The 20,052-nt window shown below is 42.0% G+C and overlaps 1 protein-coding gene across 4 annotated transcripts in view; it reads left to right on the top strand.

The window, feature by feature from the left end:
• Nucleotides 1–20,052, top strand: part of FOCAD (focadhesin) — a 319,129-nt gene that overhangs the window by 265,007 nt on the left and 34,070 nt on the right. For all 4 annotated transcript variants that reach the window (XM_042965277.1, XM_042965278.1, XM_042965279.1 and 1 more), the window contains 6 exons: nt 1,569–1,688; nt 3,322–3,444; nt 3,911–3,988; nt 4,615–4,686; nt 6,237–6,339; nt 8,462–8,542. In XM_042965277.1, coding sequence (XP_042821211.1) covers nt 1,569–1,688; nt 3,322–3,444; nt 3,911–3,988; nt 4,615–4,686; nt 6,237–6,339; nt 8,462–8,542 — 577 coding nt within the window. The remainder of the gene's footprint in view (nt 1–1,568; nt 1,689–3,321; nt 3,445–3,910; nt 3,989–4,614; nt 4,687–6,236; nt 6,340–8,461; nt 8,543–20,052) is intronic.

Genomic DNA, 20,052 nt, shown 5'->3' on the forward strand with positions numbered 1-20,052 from the left:
ACCTTGTGTTCTTCTTTGGGAGGACCCAGGGACGACCTTTTGGCCTGGCCGGATTCTCTGTCTCATTAGAGCAGATTCTGTTTTCTCCGGGCCTGCCCGGGAGCCATTGATGAGTTACATAATGGCTGCTGTGTTTCCCTGCTCGGCCCCTTCGCTTTCCCCAATGGGACTTGTCGAATCGGTGAATTTCTTTGGGGCACGGAGGGTTGCAGTTTTGTTCCAACACAGGCACCGCATTTCCATTTTGAAAGCAGTGGCAGGACACGGGCTGAAAGCACGTATTTTTTTGTAAGCCCACGGAGGAAACTTTGCCACCAAGGGGCAACGTGATTAGTGAAAGGAGGGCAAGGTTTTTTACAACTGCTGCGTCGGCCTGCCTTGATGTTTCGATTCATAAGGCTTGAGCAGGCAGTTTTGTCTTTCCCCACCTCTGATGTTTTATTATCCAACCTCTACCTTGGAAACGGCTTCCTTTCTTCACGCCGTACTGACCACGGTGGGGAGTTGAACCTTTCCACCGGGCCTTAACAGCATCTTTGTAAAGGAGGGCTTCAAGAGGAAAGTGGGAGGCAGCAGGGAGGGGATGATGAACCGTGATGTGCAAAACTTGAGGCTCACATAGATCGAGTGACCCGCCCCAAGTTACTTAGCCCGGAAATGGTCGACTGGGGACCTACACCTCAGTGTGCGTGCTCTCAACTCCCAGCATGCTTTTTCACTTATAATTAATTCATATATTCGTTTACTTATCTATTCATTGATTTATTAAATTAGCACCCCGGTGCTCTGTGGGAAGTAGTATTACCTCTATTTTACACAATTTATGTGACCCTAAAAACCATGTGCCTGGTCCATTATGCCCCACTCCTCCTAAAAGACAGTCTTAATGCAGCAGGGTTGTTGTTTTTTTTTTTAATTTTTTTTTTTTAACGTTTATTTAGTTTTGAGACAGAGAGAGAGCATGAACGGGGGAGGGCCAGAGAGAGAGGGAGACACAGAATCTGAAGCGGGCTCCAGGCTCTGAGCTGTCAGCACAGAGCCCGACGCGGGGCTGGAACTCACAGAGCGCGAGATCATGACCTGAGCCGAAGTCGGATGCTTAACCGACTGAGCCACCCAGGCGCCCCAATGCAGCAGGGTTTTAACTTCTTTGAATTTCCTCTCCTGCTTGGCCTTGGATCAGAGCACATGGCTATTAGAAGATAGCATTCACTGGGGATAAAAATCTGCCTCTGCTGTTGATTCATGCTGTGTCCTCCCATGAGATCATGATGGAACTTTTTGATTGTGAGTCCAAAGACCTAGGTATGAATCTCGCCTCTGTCAGTTGCAAGCTGTATGTAGTTGAGCCTCAAAGTCCGTACCTGTAAAGCAGGAATCGTGACACCCACCTCCTAACGTTGTTGGGACACGTGAATTGGGCAGCGGAACGGTGCCCGGTTTATGGTTGGTGTCCTTGAATCCATTCCTTATCCCGGGGAGAAGCTTGGCAAAACATCGGTGTCAGCCAAATTGTGTTCTTTTGTTTGCACTCATGAAGAAACATTTTCCGCTGTCTTTTCGTCTAGGTCCTTGCCTATACCCTCAGCTGTGTATGCACATCAGCATTCAGTGCCGGAATCATTGAGGCTACCGAGGCTGAAGATATCATGAACAAGCTTCAGCTGTTGGTAGAAAACAACCAACAGGTTGGAATGCGTGCCGTGATTACAACTCTCTTGGGGTCTCCTGTTGCTGCTGAGTCCTAATTTTGACTAACTCAGAATTGGACTGTAGTGGGGCTTTTTTTTTTTTTGTGCCCAGAACTAAAGAACTTCTAACTCTTCTCTCTTGTCACTGCTCTAGCCAACAGTCAGAAGTGTCTTTTTTTCCTCTCCTAATGTTGTATGTTCTTTGGGTATGAAAGACTTTTCTCTCTCCCCATGTATTGTTCTATATTTATAAAATCTTAAAACATGTGGCTAGGGGAAGGTAAGGCTAGCGATAACAATTTGTAAAGATATAAACACATAGAGGACTCTGATGACATGAAACCTCAGCAAATTCAAAGCAGAGAACCCCTGTTCATGACCGGATACACATGTGACAGTTTAAATACCTGCAAATTAAAGGGGCATCTGGGTACCTCAGTCAGTTGAGCTTTCAACCTCGGCTTGGGTCATGATCTCACAGTCCGTGGGCTCAAGCCACGTGTTGGACTCTGTGCTGACAGATCAGAGCCTAGAGCCTGCTTTGGATCCTCTGTCTCCCTCTCTCTCTCTGCCCCTCCCCCACTTGCTCTCTGCTCTCTGTCTCAAAAACAAACATTAAAAAAAATAAAACAAACAAACAAACCTGCCAATTAAATTAAATACCCTTAAAATGTTCCCTCTGAAATATTATTCAGCCTTCAAAAGGAAGGAGGTTCAAACACATGCCACGGTGTGGGTGAATCTTGAGGACATTATGCTAAGTGAAACGGGCCAATCACAAAAAGAAAAATACTGTATGATTCTACTTACACGAGATACTTCAAGTAATCAAAAGCACTGAGACAGAAAGAAGAGAGGTAGTCGCCAGGGGCTTGGAGAGGGAGAATAGGATGTTCTTATTTAAGGGATATAACGTTGGAGTTTGCAGGATGAACAAGTTCTAGCAATGGATGGTGGTGACGGTGGCACAACAGTGTGAATATGTTTAATGCCACTGAACTTACACCGAAAAGTGGTTAAGACGGTAAATTTTATGTTATGTATATTTTATGACAGTTAAATTGAAAAAAAAAAATGCTCCTTCCCCATTTGGATTTTTATAGGTTTCCCATGGTCTCGATTTTGGCCATCGTGAATTATTGCAGGATTTGCTGGTTATTAGCTAATATTGCGTTGTTACTGTTTTACGGTCATAGGACTGCACACTTAAATTCAGAATAGGTCTTGCAACGCCAAAACGTGGAGGTTTGCATATGCTGTACTCGTTTCAGGACTTTCTCTCCTCTTGTTTGGGAGTTGACTTGGCTTACATGATCTACCTTGGTATTTTCACCCTAATTCCTTCTGAAAATTTGGATCATTTGAGTCAAGTCTTGTAACAGTCCGGTCTTACTTTCCTAAAAGAAACCATTCACTGCAGCTGAATTCCCTAGTGAGACTGCAGTTTCTGTTGCAAACCAGAAGTCTTGATTTTAAAAAAAATCTGCAAATCTCTGATTTTCAGATGGCAGGAGAAGGTGTCAGTAGGAAAGGGAGCCCCTAGAAGTGCTTGGTTGCTGTCTATCGAGTTCCTGATCCGTTCCATTCTTCTTCTGTTTCCTTACCCTTTGTCTTTCCCTTGCTTATGCAGACGTCAGGTTTTGCCCTAGCGTTAGGAAACCTGGTTCACGGATTGTCTGTGTGTGGACACGGAAAAGCGGAGGACTTGGGCCACCGGCTGCTCCCTGCCTGGATCAGAATTGTTCTGACAGAGGTAGGAGGTCACGTCCTGCATGTTATTTTATATTTTTATAAAGGAAGAAAGAGCTATTTTATTAGGCCACTTATAGGTGCTGCTGAGGTACACAGCCCAACAGTAAAAGAATAGGCAATTTCAAACAAAAGAGATGCAGGAACTTTTAATCCCTTATAAATGATCTATCCTGTCAACTATGACAGCTTTTTTTTTTTTAAGAGGCTACTTTCTCAGTGTTTTCATTTTAAAGGCGCATTGGGGTTTTGAAAAATAAAAACCAACAAGAAGCCGCCTATGATCTAATAACTTCAACCTATTACTTTATTCAAGCCTGCTGCCATTTTTGGTTTAGGGATACGGGTTATGTTGACCCTAGAAATTTAGTACCATTTTGACCCGTATTTCTCTGTGATAGAATAGGTTTTTTTAGAATTCAAACCCAAGGACCGTTTGCCTCTTGACATATCCGATGCTTTGTTTCCAGGGCACTCCGACAATGCTCTGCCTTGCAGCTCTTCATGGCATGGTGGCCTTGGTGGGCTCTGAAGGGGATGTAATGCAGGTAAAAACAACAAAAGAAGGGGAGGAATATGAATGTGTACATAGCCACGGCAAGAGGAGCATGCCCAGTATCTCAGTATGCTAAGGACTGAATACATGGTCACAGTAATGGTTGTACTGGGCTTTTCAGTGCCTTGATGTATAGAAAATCGCTCTGGGTTAAGAATTTGTTGTTAGATATTTGTTCCCTTTTTGTATCCGGTGTATAGGAATTAAACTTAGCTTATGTACTTTCCACAAAGTTCCCTGCTCGAGAAAAGTGACCGATCGTAAGAAATTTAAGTCATCCATAAGAAACTCCGTTTTGTATCTGTCATGTTTAAGTTTCTATCTAGTATATTACGTCCACAGTGGACACATGTATGTTTCAGTTAACAAGTAATTCTAAGGAGCACCCGTGTTCGTACAGTGAAGGTGTGTTAAGTGAGTGCTACGGAACCGGTTCCAGGAAATCGATGATGAATACAGCTTGGGCCCTCCCCTCAAGGAGCCCATAGCTTTTGTTTTTGAGATGTAAAGACACAATGGCAAATTATAGCATAGCTTAGAAGATGATAGCTCATACACTGCGAATACCATCGTTTACTTTTTGGGGAATGTTGGCGTGGGTATTTCTTTTTCTTTCAGCTGAAGGCAGAAGCCATCCAGACCTCTCATTTTCAAGCCAGACTTAATGAAGTCATTAAAACTGTAACTCAGGTGAGAAGAGGGATTTAAAATCCGTGGATGGGAAAATGGATACTCCCTTTTATTGCCTTTCTCTGATGATACAGACTTTTGCTTGAAACATGGGGAGGTCTCTGGTCATTCACATGGAGTCCAAGCAGCGTTTGAGAGTGGCTTATGCCCCTGCGTTTGCCAACAAACACCCACTGCCTCTGGAGAAAAAGCGGTCGTGTTTGAGCTAACTTGAGTTGGCATTGGTTGCCTTTAAAACTTAAAACCTGACCCTGCAAGGAGTTTTAGGTCCTAAGGACAAAGTAAAATGGAGGGTGACCAAAGGAAGGGCCCGTGTCGAAGTAGAATGGTCAAGAGGCACTAGTTCACATGTAACTGACAAAACTATTTGGGTAAATCATTGTCAGCACTCTTGGCTAGAGAACGAGTCTGTTCATCGGCTGAGAAATGATTTTATATTTTAAGATTTTTACTTTTAAAAATGTACTAATTTCATTGCCTCGAATGTGAAAGTACAGAATGAAAGAAGCTGAAAAAAATATCACTGATGGTCCTCACAACTCGAAGCAAGTGTTTGTAAAAATTGGTCATAAATCTTTTCAAGAATTCTTAGTTCCTTTGCATAATTGGCATTCTTAGTACATATAGAACTTTGTAGATGGCCTTTTCAAGTAGTCTTTGCATTTAGCATACTTTTTTCTCATTATTGTAAAATACAGCTGATTATCACACCTACCACATAAACAAGTTTTAGTGATTCGTGCTTTTAAAAGCAAACATAAATCTGGGGCGCCTGGATGGCTCGGTCAATTGAGCGTCCGACTTTGGCGCAGGTCATGATCTCACGGTTCGTGAGTTCGAGCCCCGCGTCGGTCCCCGTGCTGACAGCTCGGAGCCTGGAGCCTGCTTCGGATTCTGTGTCTCCCTCTCTCTCTGCCCCTCCCCACTCACGCTCTTGTCTCTCTCTCCTCCAAAAATAAACAAACATTCAAAAAAAAATTTTTAAAGCAAACATAAATCTCTAAACAGAAGAAACTCTCTTGTGAATGTATGAACACAATTCTCAAGAAAAGAATTATGCTGAAACTTAAGTTGCTCCACTTGGGAGAAAAACCGATAAATGAAAACTCTTACTGAACAAAATCCTTATGATGAGTGATAAAGCAGTAATAGAACATTACTTAGAGGACAAAATAACATCTCCTTCCATCCTTAAAGGTATTTTATTCTTAAATAACTAACACCTTTTTTTTTTTTCCCCCACTCTCGGGACTTTTTTTCCTTTTTAAAAATATTCCTTTGAGACCAGCTGACTCGGTGAAACCTGAGACCACCAGTGCTACCTCCTATCATGTTTGACTGATTGATTCGTTAATTCAGCAATAGTTGTTGATCAGCTGTATGTCCAGGGTTTAGAAGACACGCATGTGACCTTACAACTTGTCATAGAGCTTGTCATTACCAGACAAGCTACCACCTCGTTAAAGATAAACGACTTTCTATGAGTGACCTTTTATTAAGTGGAGTTTGGATCTTGCCCGATCATTGCACTGTCACATTTCCATCCATAGGTCATCAGCGTGTCTGGAGTGATTGGTCTTCAGTCAAATGCGCTCTGGCTTCTGGGCCATCTCCATCTGTCTACTCTGTCCTCGAGTCAAAGTAGGACCTCCGGTAAGGCTGGACTCTTAGAACACTGGAGCTGGAAGGAGGGATTACTGACTGGAGGCCATGTCCTTTGTTAAGAGCATTAATCTTTGCAGCCACCGTAAGTGGTGGGTGTTACCATCCCTATTTTACATCAGGAGAGAATGCTCTGTGGAGAGGCTTCCTGGCTTGCTCAGGATCACGTGGCCGTAAGTTGCAGACGCAGCTGACCTGCCATCGCTTGGCTTCCCCAGCCCAGGCTTTCGTCCTTCTTCCTCTCTGCCTCCCTCAGAGAGGAGATTAGACATTCAGCCTAACCCCGTATTTCACAAAGCAAGCTGAGGCTTAGAAAGATAACGTGACTTCCAAGTGGCGTTAGCGTGGTGACAAATCTAGGGAGTAGGCACCAGGTCCTTGAGGCTTGGAAGAGAGTTCTTTTTGTTTTTACTTTATGGAGTCACACTTTGCGTAATACTCCAGTTTCACTGAAAGCCTCTTCATATATGACTGCATTTCTTCTGGCCCCTGTTTTTAAGAAAATAGTGGGGTAAGTACATTCAAAGGTGTGTATGTACTTGGCCTTGAAATTGAAATCCTAGCTCTTAACATAACAAGAGTTTTTTTTCCTTTTCTATTTCCATATTTTGGAGAAAAGCAGTAAAAAAATATTTGCAGTTCTCACCTGCCTAATGTATGTTTGCACTTGGAGGTTTTCCGAGGAAGGCATCACTGCACTACACGGGGACCTAAATCTGCTCTTTGCTCTTTATAGAATTTTGACCCCCTGGCTCTCTTGGACCCAGGCCAGAGAGGTTTAGCTACCAAAGATTTCTCATTAAAACCTAGTTTCGCGTATGCCCTGACAGGTAGTCTGCGGACAGCATCACCATGAACATGTAGCACTGTAATTACTGCTTCCCTCGCTTTCAATCACTCCTTAGCTATAGAAATAGGACACGGTTCTGCAGCGCTCCCAATATAATGAACTCGAGACAGCCGGAAGCTGTCACGTTAAATGGGGAAAAAAAGAAAAAAAAAAAAACTTAGTCATAGCGGAAACCTTAGGTAATGCTGGTTTTGAAGGGCAGTGTTCTCATAATGCCCTGGTAAAATAGCAAGTTTCCGTCAGGCTTTTGCTTTTTTACATAGACTTTTAATTGTTACGTTATGGGTTACGTGCTCTGGCCCACATATACTCAAGTCAGGTGGCAGTGAATCATCTTCTACCCGGGTTCTTTGAAACGAAATGACTGTGTGTCTGGAAAAGTACAGCAGCATGTTCCTGTTGGAATTTTCCAGTCGAGCCATTTGTTGTGGTGAAAACCATCTCATGAAACAATTATGGGGGATGGGGAGGAAAAGAATCTAGGAAACTCCCCAGACTCAACCAGCATAAAAGTCACTGCTTCACTGTTCCAGGTCAGCAGCCACATCTGGTTATCACATCTGTTGGTCACTTAGAGGTCCCTGCTTTATGAAGTAAGAGACGGGCCGCTGTTATTACTGATTGTTGTATTTCCATGGTTCATATATCTGATTCTGAATGTCCTGAAGTTGCTCCTAGCATGGCAGTCTCAGCCTCGAAGCCCAGCAGACTCCTTGCTGACACTGAGGCTAACTAGACGGGGCTCATTGATGTGAACATGTGGAAAATATATATATTTTTTAATGTTTCTTCATTTTTGAGAGAGAGTGGAAGTGCAGGAGGGGCAGCGAGAGAGGGAGACAGAGGATCTGAAATGGGCTCTGTGCTGACAGCGTCGAGCCCACAACGGGGCTCGAGCTCATGAACCGTGAGATCATGACCTGAGCTGAAGGCGGACGCTCAACTGACTGAGCCACCCAAGCGCCCCTGGAAAGGATTTTTTTTTTTTAACCGCATCAGTAAAGTTTTCATCCCCTGTGATTTTTCAGTCTCTATTAGGTTTACCACCCATTTTAGATTTGCTTGCATAGCCTAAGTGATTACTTCAAGGCCAGTCACTTAATCTAATAGAATTAGTTGCAACCACAGAGTATTGTGCTGAGATTAATGGCATAAACATCTCCGCTTTATCTCTAGGTTGATATGGCAGCATGAGATCATTATCTTTCCTTCATTAGTCCCACCGAGTTCACTGGTTAATTTGATCATTTTCTGTCTCCACAGTTCCTACCGACTATAGCTATTTGCCCGAGAGCAGTTTTATTAGAGCAGCCATTGGCTTCTTCATTACAGGAGGAAAAAAAGGCAAGTGAGCATGTTTCTCGAATTTTATCACTCTTTCTACGCAGTGGGTTTGTGTGCCCTGAGCCTGCTTCTGTAGAATTAATAACAAATCTGAAGGAGTGGCTATTTTCCTCTGGGAGACCATCTTTGCAACAGAAATGACCAGGAGACCAACTACGCTAAGGTGGTATGTAAACAGATACTCTGTGTAATCGTATTTGACCTTGGGGGTTGTGGGGGGGGCGGTGAGCAGGGAATCTGTGAAGACCTTAAACTTTCATTTGGCTTTTTCAAAAATATGAATGTACATTTCTTTTCTTGTCAATTTCGAATGGGTGTGACCATAAAAGAGGAAACACACCTGGGACCTGACTAGGAAATACGCCTTCTCCCTGAACCTTGAATGATCAGTCTTTGTTGTTGGGATCACTGGCTCTAGTTCCTAATTTTAGCGTGTGTTCTTTTTCTCTGCAAACAGTTGTTCTTTTGTGATTTTTTTTTTTAATGTGTATTTATTTTGAGAGAAGGAGCGTGCATGTGCGTGGGGGAGGGACAGAGTGGGGGGGGGGAGAGAGAATCCCAAGCAGGCTCTGTGCCATCAGCGTGGAACCCAGTGTGGGGCTGGATCCCGCAAAGACCTGAGCCCAAATCAAGAGTCGGATGTTTAACCGGCTGAACCACCCAGGTGCCTTGTCCCTTCGTGATCCTTTATTGCTGCCACCCACATTAGAGCACAAGCAACCTGAAGACAGAGATTGAGTGCCTTTTTTTAAAATGTTTATTTCATTTATTTTGAGAGAGAATGAGTAGGGGAGGGACAGAGAGAGAGAGGGAATCCCAAACAAGCTACACTCTGTCAGCACAGAGCCCATCGTGGGGTTTGATCTCACGAACCATGAGAACATGACCTGAGCCGTAATCAAGAGTCAGACACCTAACCCACTGAGGCGCTCCAAGTGCCTTCTGTTTTTGACTGGAGTCAGAATAATGCCATATAAGTCTTAAAAATAAATGCCCCTTACTGATACACATACTCTTCAATGCTGTGAGAGAAAATGTATCTCACTAGAAAATATCTTGGCTTAGGAAACCGTTTCATTGATGTAATATTCTTTCATTGATGCTATTTGCTACTTTCTCTTTTCCCTGGCCTGGTTAGGTCATTCTGGGCAAAACCGTTCCAATTTTAGGGGAAAATAAAGTTTTTAAATTCAAATGAAGAAATCTGGAGGAAGCAAGTTTGACTAATGAAGGTCAGGGAAGAGTAAAATCTTACTGTTGGAAAGGACATTAAAGGTCATGTCATCTGATTTCCCACCGGGTACAGTAATCCCAGGAGTTGCCAGATTTCAACTGGCTTCATAGTTCAGAGATAAATTCCTTTGCTTCCTCGAGTTCAAGAGATTGTACTATTATTTTAGGGTCATGAGTTAGTCTAACTGCTTTTATATACCCTTATGAAAAATAGATAAATAGTTATGTCATTGTTGTACGTAATATATTTGGATATAGTCATGTAATATATTACACGTAATGTAGAGTTCACTGTTTATATTGTCATAAACTAAGTCTCTTTATATTAGATCTCATAATAGAGATGTCTTCCTTAGTAAGAAATTGAATTCTTACTAAAGGAGCGTCTAAATTTCCATGGCTAGAATAACTTTTGGAATACATATTTTGGCTCATTTTTCTTAGTTTGCTCCCTGGTATCTTATAAAAATTTTAAATGATGATGATGTGAGGTATTTCCATGAGAAATAAAATAAAAATTCGTAAGATAAAATGACAGATACTCCTTTTCTAGTGAATAAAATGTCATGTTGACTCCCCAGATCCATATTTCTTAGCAGACGTGAATTTTCTCTGAATCCTGTGGGAAATTCTTGGTCAAACATAACATTTCTGTGTTACACAGTCAAGGCACAACAGGAAATATTCTGCTCTAAAATTGAAAAATCAGGTGGAACTGGCATCAGTGACGTGATTTGCAATCTTGCTGAAAGCTATTTTCAGACAGATAAATGAAGTATTAAAAATGCCATGCTACCAATCAGATTTTGGGCATTTTCAGGTTGTGGGAGAGGGCTGCCTTCTTGTCCGGTTTGCTGACTAGATTCAGAGGAAAATCTATTCAGCCTTACACATTACTAACGATGACCCCAGAGGAGTGGGGGCCGTGGGAGGCTGACCTCCGCCTCCGAAGCCCATTTACAAAAACAAAACCAGACCCTGCTCTATGGGTCTAAATGGGGTGGCCAAATGCGGAGGTGTGCATGCAAACGAGTGTTTTCTTCTTCAATATGCCCGGCTCATTTGAATTTTAATAACTCCCTTCTGAAGCAGCTTTTGAGTTTAAATGTCTGGATGTCACTCACTAGAGCCCAGTGGGGCTGCTGATAGGAAGGATGACGACTTTGGTGAGCTCTTTTGAGGAAGAAATGGCTTTAGAGAATAAAAATCATGCGTGGCACAGGCCGGAGAGAGGAGACTTTAGGGATGGCCTGGCTTCGTTGTCTCTGTATGCTATTTAATAACTCCTGAGAGGAAGAAAAATGGGATGAGTTATCCCTGATCCACACTTATGCCAGGATGAGATTGGGGACCATCAATTTTAGCCAATCAAATTTGAGATAATGAATATATTCATCTGTTTTCATTCTTTTTTTTTTTTTTTGAAGGCTTTTCTCTCTTTTTTTTTTTAATGTTTACTTATTCTTGAGAGAGACAGAATGTGAGCGAGGGAGGGGCAGAGAGAGAGGGAAACACAGAATCCGAAGCAGGCTCCAGGCTCTGAGCTGTCAGTACAGAGCCTGACGCGGGGCTCAAACCCATGAACTGTGAGATCGTGACCTGAGCCGAAGTCAGTTGTTTAACCGACTGAGCCACGCAGGCGCCCCTATTAATCTGTTTTCTAATGCTCAGGGCTTTTCTCACCTTGGATCCTCACTTTAATATCCGTATGATAGTACACACGAGATGTTGATAACATCCATTCCTTCATACAGGCCTAAATTTGAAAACCAAAACTACAAAGTGCTTCTAGTTTTTCAGAGCTTCAGTTAATAGTTTCGAATGTAACTGTTTTTGTTTTTGTTCTTGTTTTTTTCTGCCCTGTAACATTCTCCTCTCTTCCCTAATACCCCTGACACCCTCGTAGCAGACGTCATGATCATTATGATGTATTATTTACTCCTACGGACATTTCTTAACTATGCTAGGTTTAAAATTTACTCAGAATCTAATTCATCCTATCATGGAATTATTTTTTTCCCCTTAAGGGACTCTAAATTTTGACTCTGATTTTTGCTACTTTTCTATTCATTTTTTTTCCTGACTTCTGATCTTTGCTTTTTCTCAGTCTCCTAGCCATGTTCAGATTTCACCAAGATTGTATCTGTTTCTTTTAGAAAACACTTAAAATGTATTAGAAGTACTTAAGAAAAGTAATGATTCATTTTTGCTGCTAACACCACATATTTCTACCTAATAATTTAGGATTATTTTTCTTATCATTCTCTTCCTGGGGAATTCGACTGGCTTTCTAAGCTTGTATTTTTCTGTTAGGCTTTAAAGTTCACAGTAAGAAGTATTATTTGCAGAAAGTTATTTAAATCCTTTTAATAAAGTCAAGATGAATGGCATTTCCTTTTTTTAAAATTTTTTTTTAAAGGTTTAGTTATTTTTGAGAGAGAGAGACAGAGTGTGAGCAGGGGAGGGGCAGAGAGAGAGGAGAGAGAGAGAGAGAGAGAGACAGACATAGGATTCAAAGCAGGTTCCAGGCTCTGAGCTGCCAGAAGAGAGCCCAGTGGGGGGGGCTCGAACTCACAAACTGTGAGATCATGACCTGAGCTGAAGTCACCCAGGCGCCCCTGGCATTTCCTTCTTGATAGGAATTCATTGGTCAGTGATCTATGTGCATAAGTACGGGGTTCTTAAATGAACTGTAGATAGACATATTCTCAGTTGATCATTTTGAACCAGCAGAAGATATATAACCATCAGATATATAATTTTGAACCAGCAGAAGATGTAAGTATATGATGAGTCTAGTCAAAAGCAGGATTAGTAAACTCTGGGTGTAGAATAAACAATATGAGAAAGCTGTCCTATTTTTCTGATGAAATTATGGAGTTGATTACCGAGATTGTGTTAAAGCATTTTAGTTTAGTGATAGTTTACCTGTACAGATCTTTTAACAAGTATTATTAAAAATGAATACTTGTATATAACACTAAGTTCAAAAATGGTATAAGGAAGAAAAAAGAATCTCCTATAATCTCACCACCTAGAGATAGCCACAATAGATATTCTACCTTACGTCCATCTGGATGTGTGTGCGTTATGTGATATTGAATCATAACATGTATATTATTTTGTTGCCTTCTAATTTTTTAAAAATTTACTGACTTCTCATGTAAATGGACAAAATCACCACCTATCTCCTCCAGAAAGAAGCTTGCGAGAAGATGTGAAAAGAATCCTTGCATTTGTTCCTGGGATGTGTTTTGGGAGTGTTTGATTGCTATTTTTGATTGTAAACACCATCAAAAATATTTGGAAGGAAAAACGTCACCAATTGCCCCATGACTTTCTAACCACTATTATCATTTTTGAATTTTACTTTTTAATTTGTTTTTATGCACACATAATTTTTGCATACTTCCCAGTGTACGTATGCTTTGAATCTTTTAACTTCTATTATTGACATTTCCCTGCGTTTCATATATCTCCATAATTATCACTTTTAAATGACTGTAGAGGATTCGATCAAGTTGATGGATCATAATTATTTTAGCCATTTATCTATTGGTCATGTAAAAAGTTGCCATTATGGAGAACATCTTTATGTCGCTCTTCCGCATAAAGGTTTTCCTTGGCTTCTTTGTTCTTCAAAAGGGTTATACCAGGTTTGGGTACCTCAGCCCTGGATGCATGTGCAAAGCAGGAGATCACAACAGAGGTTAAAGGCATGGGGGTCAGGCTGCCAGGGCTCACACACCACTTTACTGTATAATTTCAGACAAGCTGCTTACGTCCCTAAGCCTCAATTACTTCTGTAAAGTGGAGAGAATAATTGAATCTTTATAGAGTTTTGATAAACATTATGAGTTTATGAGTCACTTTATGTAACAGTGCTTAGAAAACAAAATAAAGGGGCACCTGTGTGGCTCAGCCAGTTATGCATCCGACTTCGGCTCAGGTCATGATCTCACGGTTCGTGAGTTCGAGCCCCGCGTCGGGCTCTGTGCTGACAGCTCGGAGCCTGGAGCTTGCGTCGGATTCTGTGTCTGTCTCTCTGCCCCTCCCCTACTCGCTCTCTGTCTCTCTCTCAAATATAAAAACGTAAGAAAACAATTTTAAAAAAATAAAAAATAAAGAGGAAACCCTTTCTAGCTATCATATTACAAAGCAAACCAATATATAGATAAACACGATTACAATAAAAAATCCATCAGGTATAAAATCATACCTTGACACTGCTTTAATTAACCTTTCATTTCCAGAAGGAATGAACATTTTTGCATATATTTACTGTCCAAGAAGTTTATTTTTTTTAAGTTTATTTTTTTTTTTTTAATGAGACGGGGGGGGGGGGGGTTAGAGAATCCCAAGCAGGCTCCACACTATAAGCGCAGAGCCAGATGGAGGGCTTGATCTCACAGATCGTGAGATCATGACCTAAGTCAAGATCAGGAATTAGACGCTTAACCAACGGAGCCACCCAGGTGCCCCCAAGGTTTACGTTTTAATTAAATTTTAGAACACTTATTTTTTTAAATGTGTGCTTTTTTTTTTTCTTTAAAGTAAGCTCTACACCCACTGTGGGGCTGGAACTCACAACCCTGAGATCAAGAGTCACATGCTCTACTGATGGAGCCAGCCAGGCGCCCCCAAAATTTGTACCTTTTTTTCTTTTTGTTTTAAAGTAATTCCAAACTTATAAAATAGTGAAAACTGCCAGAGAACCCTATTCAAGTTTCAGCAACTGTCCAAACGATGTCTTTAGCAGAAAAAGAGTTTAATCCGGAATATAGTCTGTCCCACCTCCAGTCTCCTTCAATCTAGAACAGTTCTCCAGTCATCGTTTGCCTTTCAAGACTTGAAAGTATTTTAAGATTAGCAGCCAGTGATTTTATTTAATTTTTTTATTTTTAAAGTTTTTTTTTTAGTTTTTAATTTTTTAAGGTTTATTTCTGAGACAGAGACAGAGTGAGAGCGGCAGAGGGGCAGAGAGAGAGGGAGACACAGAATCGGAAGCAGGCTCCAGGCTCTGAGCTGGCAGCACAGAGCCTGACATGGGGCTCGAACTCACGAACTATGAGATCGTGACCTGAGCAGAAGCCGGCTGCTTAAACGACTGAGCCGCCAGGTGCCCCAGAAGCCAGTTATTTTATAGAACACTCGGCTGTTTGGATCTGCCGGTTTGCCTGCGGTTGCTCATGTGAGAGTAGGTCAGTCATCCTTGGCACGAATATCACAGACACGGAGCTTTGGCCCTCTCGCAGCATCCCACCAGGGGGCACATGGTGTCTTTCTGCGCTGGGGATGTTGATTTTGATCGCTTGGCTAAGGTGCTATGTTCCGGGCCTCTCCACTAGTAAGTTCTCCTTTCCCTTTATCATCAGTAAATATTCTTTGTGGAGCTGTTTTGAGACTTTAGGATTATCTGGTTTTTCATCCTGCTTTTGCCCATGAGTTTCATTGTCCATGAATGTTTTCTTGCCTGAATTATTCCTATGATGTTTGCCAAAAGGTGATTATTTTTTAATTTTTTTTTAATCTTTTTTTTTTTTTTTGAGAGAGAGAAACAGCATGTGAGCAGGGGAGGGGCAGAGAGAGAGGGAGACACAGAATCCGAAGCAGACTCCAGGCTCTGAGCTGTCAGCATAGAGCCTGACGTGGGGCTCGAACTCATGAACTGTGAGATCATGACCTGAGCCGAAGTCAGACACTCAACCGACTGAGCCACCCAGGCACCCCTGCCAAAAGGTGATTCTTAAAATTCCCTCATTCCATTTATGTTTTTCAGTAGGCATTCTCTAAGGAAGAGCTGCCATTTCCCTCCCTCTCTCTCACTCTCTCTTAGTATGGACTACTAAAATTTTACTTCGTGTAATTATTTGTTACTCAATTATTCATTATTTCATCCTTCATATTGTTCCATAGTGAGAGCCTCTTTACATTGGCTTTGTGTCCTTTTGACATGGCCCCATCATTCTGTGAGTACTTTGGTTTCGGCACAAGACATTCTAGGCTCATCTTGTATTCGTCTTCAGTCCCGTAATAGCCGGCTAGGTCAGGTTCCTTTCAGTGGGGAATGTTACTTATTTATTGTTTTGTTTGCTTGTTTACTTTTGAGACAGAGTAAATGGGGAAGGGGCGGAGAGAGAGGGAGACGGAAACCCAAGCAGGCTCCGCACCATCAGCACAGACCCCAACGCTCATGGGCTCGAACCACCCACAGTGGTTCCCTGTGCCGCTCAGGCACGCCGGGAAAAATACTTAGAAGCAAAGATCTGGCCACAAATTCTCCTTGGTACTAGAGCAATCCCTGGTCTCAGGCTCTTTCAGTGGACAGTTAGGAAATAGACTCTCCCTCTCTCTCTTGCTCTCTCATGTCTATATACATTTCTATAGCTATATATATTGAAAGTCATGAATTCATAATATCTCCAACTCCAGTTAACACCACAGGATTCACTCTCCTTTTCCCTCTTTGCGTATTTGTAACTTTCTTCTCTGACGGTAGTAAGAAGCCTGGTTCCGTTATTCTCCATGTATCTGCTCATTTTTGGAGTCCCCCTGTTTGAAGAGAATCTGCCGTTCCCGCTGGGCCAGAGCCCTGTGGAAGTCGCCTTTCTCTCTCAGGTCCTGATTGCCACTGGGTGGCCACCCTGCTTGGTGGCCTTCCTGGTGCTAAGGGGCCCCTGATAACTCTGAACGTCGTGAAAGTACTGTTCACAACATCCTCCCAACTCTTAGTATCTGACTGACCGATCAGAATTCTCACCTGTTTCCAACTACCATGTTGATTTTAGAGTCGTTTCTGGCAAGGGACCAAGCATCTCCTCGTCTCCACAAATAAGCCGTGCTGTAAATATCTCTATCGTTGTTTCCTAAGGACTTCATCTGGAAAAATCCTCGTCATCCTTTCCATCTTGGTTTCAACATCCTTTCTTCCGTGGGGGGAAGAGGAGGGGGTTTGTGACATGTCCAGACTGGTTTAGGTTTCTTAGGTTACACTTTCTGATATGTTGTTCATAGTACTTTACATCTGAGCCATTATTTTCTTAATTATTTGTGGTTCTTTGTTTCAAGTCTGTCTTTCCCATTAGACTGTAATTTCCTCAAGGGCAGGAGGAACATCCGTGTTTTATCCTCGATGCTTAGAACACAGTACTTGGCATTTACTAGTGTTCAAACACTTGTTGATCTGCAGCTCTGAGCGTGCGTGTGTGTGTGTGTGTGTGTGTGTATTGGATAATTCTACGCTAAGTTGCTTTTAAACAGCACTGAAGATGGAGAAAGCAAAGTCATGCCCACACTACACGAGCGACATGCTGTGATGGGCAAGAGACAAGCACCGGCTGTCAGCCTACTACTTACTACCAGACTTGCACTGGAGGGTTTACACATGTGCGTCGTGGCCTTGAGACGTGATCCCCTGTGTAGCCAAAGTATGTGTGATAATGGGTCCTGTTGTAATGCATTATGTTCGGATATGCCATTTATATCAAGGTCCTTTGAGGCTGTCAACTGGATGAGAGATTTAAAGCAAGTTTGTATCTGGATTTTCAAACATCTGGATCCCATTAACAAGTACTGTTAGGCCTTCTCAGTTCCAAAGCCATTGTCTATAAAGCATTCCACACTTTCCTTTTATCTAAGGCACTTGCCTAAAAGACAAAGCACTGCAAGGAGGGAGCTAATCGTTCCGTCACTTGGCTTTGGGTTCCTGTGTCCGACGCTGAAGATCTCTGGGGAAGGAACCACGTGACTCTCTTCTCCCATTGTGGGACTCCGTCTCTTTCCATACCTCCCCCCGCACGAGTGAAACTGCCAAGTGTTTCTTCCATTCCTGACAGTTACTATAATTCCTTTCATTCCAGTCATGTCAGAATTAGTTCCCTGTAAATACAGCGGAAAATTTTGTGTGATTCTGGTTATGCTACTCAGTAGCGATGCTTTGCCCTTTTAAAAGCAGAAGATTTATTGTGTCATAGCATTTACTTGATTTTCAGCCCTGGGTTCCATGTTACAGGTTCTTCTTGTCTCTGACACTTGCTGTATATCAGGTCAATACGGAAGCAACATGCAAAATGGATAGTAAAGTGCGGTTATTAATGCAGGCTCTGTTCTCCTGTCAAGGAAGAGCTCGTTGTCTAAACAATAAAACATGGTGCGTGTGTGTGCACGTGAGTGTGCGCACGTGCGTGTGTGTGTGTGTGTGTGTGTGAGAAAATGGTCATATTTCACACTGGGTGCTAGTATTAGAGGACAGGGTGAATGCCTTCCCTGATTCCCTAGATCCTCTGGAAACTGCAAAATTTCTGTAGTGAATTCTGTAGAAGGACCTGGAATAACATCTTATGTAATTTTGAAAACTCTTGATCTGAGAAAAAAATGTAAAGGAATCTGCTTGTGAATTAATGATTTCCAAAATAGATTTGGATTCATGTCCTTAATAGGAGAGAAAAGCAGTTCTATGCACAGATACTTACTGTACCGTCTGCCAGCCCATCAAGCCATTTCTAAGATTCACACACCAAAATTACCCCAAAAATGTGGCTTAAATTTTTCTGGGGGTGTGTGAAATCAAAGACTCCAATTTGCTGCCTATATTGTATAGGGACAGTCACCTGCTGTGTGTAATCAGTAGACAGTTATGTAAATAGCCAACCAGTTGATTCCTATCACAGCGTTTTTATTTTGATCATACCTGATTTTGCCTTGTCTGTCTATCCTCTTACTCGAATATAAGCTCCACTAGTGAAGGAATCTATTCTGTCGTGTTGAATACTCTCTTCACTGTCTGGAACAGTGCCTGGTACCTGCTAGATACTCAGTGACTGAATGAATGAATTTTTTATGAATATATTTATTTATTTATTTATGTATTTCTTTATTTGTTAGAAATTCTCTTTGTAATAGCAGTGGTAGATTCCCTGACTTCCTGCACTCCTCGTATTCCATCTTAAGATGGAATAGAAATAAAGCTTCAGTTACTGGTAACACAGCTTAGAAGAGTATTGAACTTTAACATTTTCAAAAAGCCAAACCGTGTTCGTTGGAGGGGAGAGAAACATCACTGGGAGGTACACTTCTAGTTTTACGTTTCTAACTTGGCAAAGGCTTGGGTCCGGAGGTAGATTAATTGGTGGCTAGCCTGAGAAAACAGGCTGATTGTTGAAATGGCTCTAGCTGGAAATAAGAGTGTCCAACATCAGGAAAGGCCTGGGTTGTAAGTGTGGCTTTACTTGGTCAATATACGAATAGTATGTGAAACTGTGAGAGCAAGCGGAGGCAGGTAGCGAGACTCAGCAGAGAGAAACCCGGAAGCGTAGGGAAGCATTTATTTCAAGAACGAGGGCATGATACAGTTTGTATGTGGGAAAGTATGACATGAAAGATTGGAAGAAGTGTCCTTGCATGTGGCATTTAGAGAGCAATCGAAATCTTTGCAAGGGCAGTTCAAGTGGCACGAGGACCGGGAGCCGACACGGATAGCAGGCACTGAGCCTTTTGGTCACTCTTCCTTTCAGGGGCTGCACAGTGTCAATCTCTGTCATGGATTCTGCTTTTTTTCTCTCCAGACTGCTTCATCTATTTCTATGCGTCTTGGGCTTTGTTCTTTTAATTTTAATTTTAATTTTAATTTTAATTTTTTTTTGTAAAACAGAACAAAATTGACAGTTCTAACCGCTTTGAAGTCTACAATTGCGTGGCATTTAACGTATTCTTAGTGTTGTGCCACCGTCACCGCTATCTGGTTCTAGAACATTTTCATCACCCCAAAAGGAAATCTTGTACCCGTTGAGCAGTTGGTCCCCCATCATTCCCCGTTTCCCCCAGCCTCCAGCTACCCCTAATCTACGTTCTGTCCCTATGGATGTGCCTGTCCCATAAGTTTTATTTAAATGAAATCGTATGCTGTACGGCACTTTGTGGCTGGATTCTTTCACTTTGCATAACGTCTTCAGGGTTCATCCATGTAGTGGTAAGCATCAGTATTTCACTGCTCTTTATGGCTGAATAATAGTCCATTCTATGGATATGCGTTGTTTTTGTTTTGTTTTTTAATCCGTTCATCAGTTGATGGACATTTGGATTGTTTCTGCCTTTTGGCTTTTATGAGTGGTGCTGCTATGAAGACTTGTGTACAAGTCAGTGCTTGAACACCTGTTTTAAGTTATTTGGGGTATCTATCTATAAGAGGAATTTTTAGGTCATATAGTAATTCTGTGTAACTTTTCGAGAATCTGCAAAACTGTTTCCACAGTGACCACACCTTTTTATATGCCTACGAG

The sequence above is a fragment of the Panthera tigris genome, chromosome D4 (genome assembly GCF_018350195.1).
Source record: "Panthera tigris isolate Pti1 chromosome D4, P.tigris_Pti1_mat1.1, whole genome shotgun sequence".
NCBI lineage: Eukaryota > Metazoa > Chordata > Mammalia > Carnivora > Felidae > Panthera > Panthera tigris.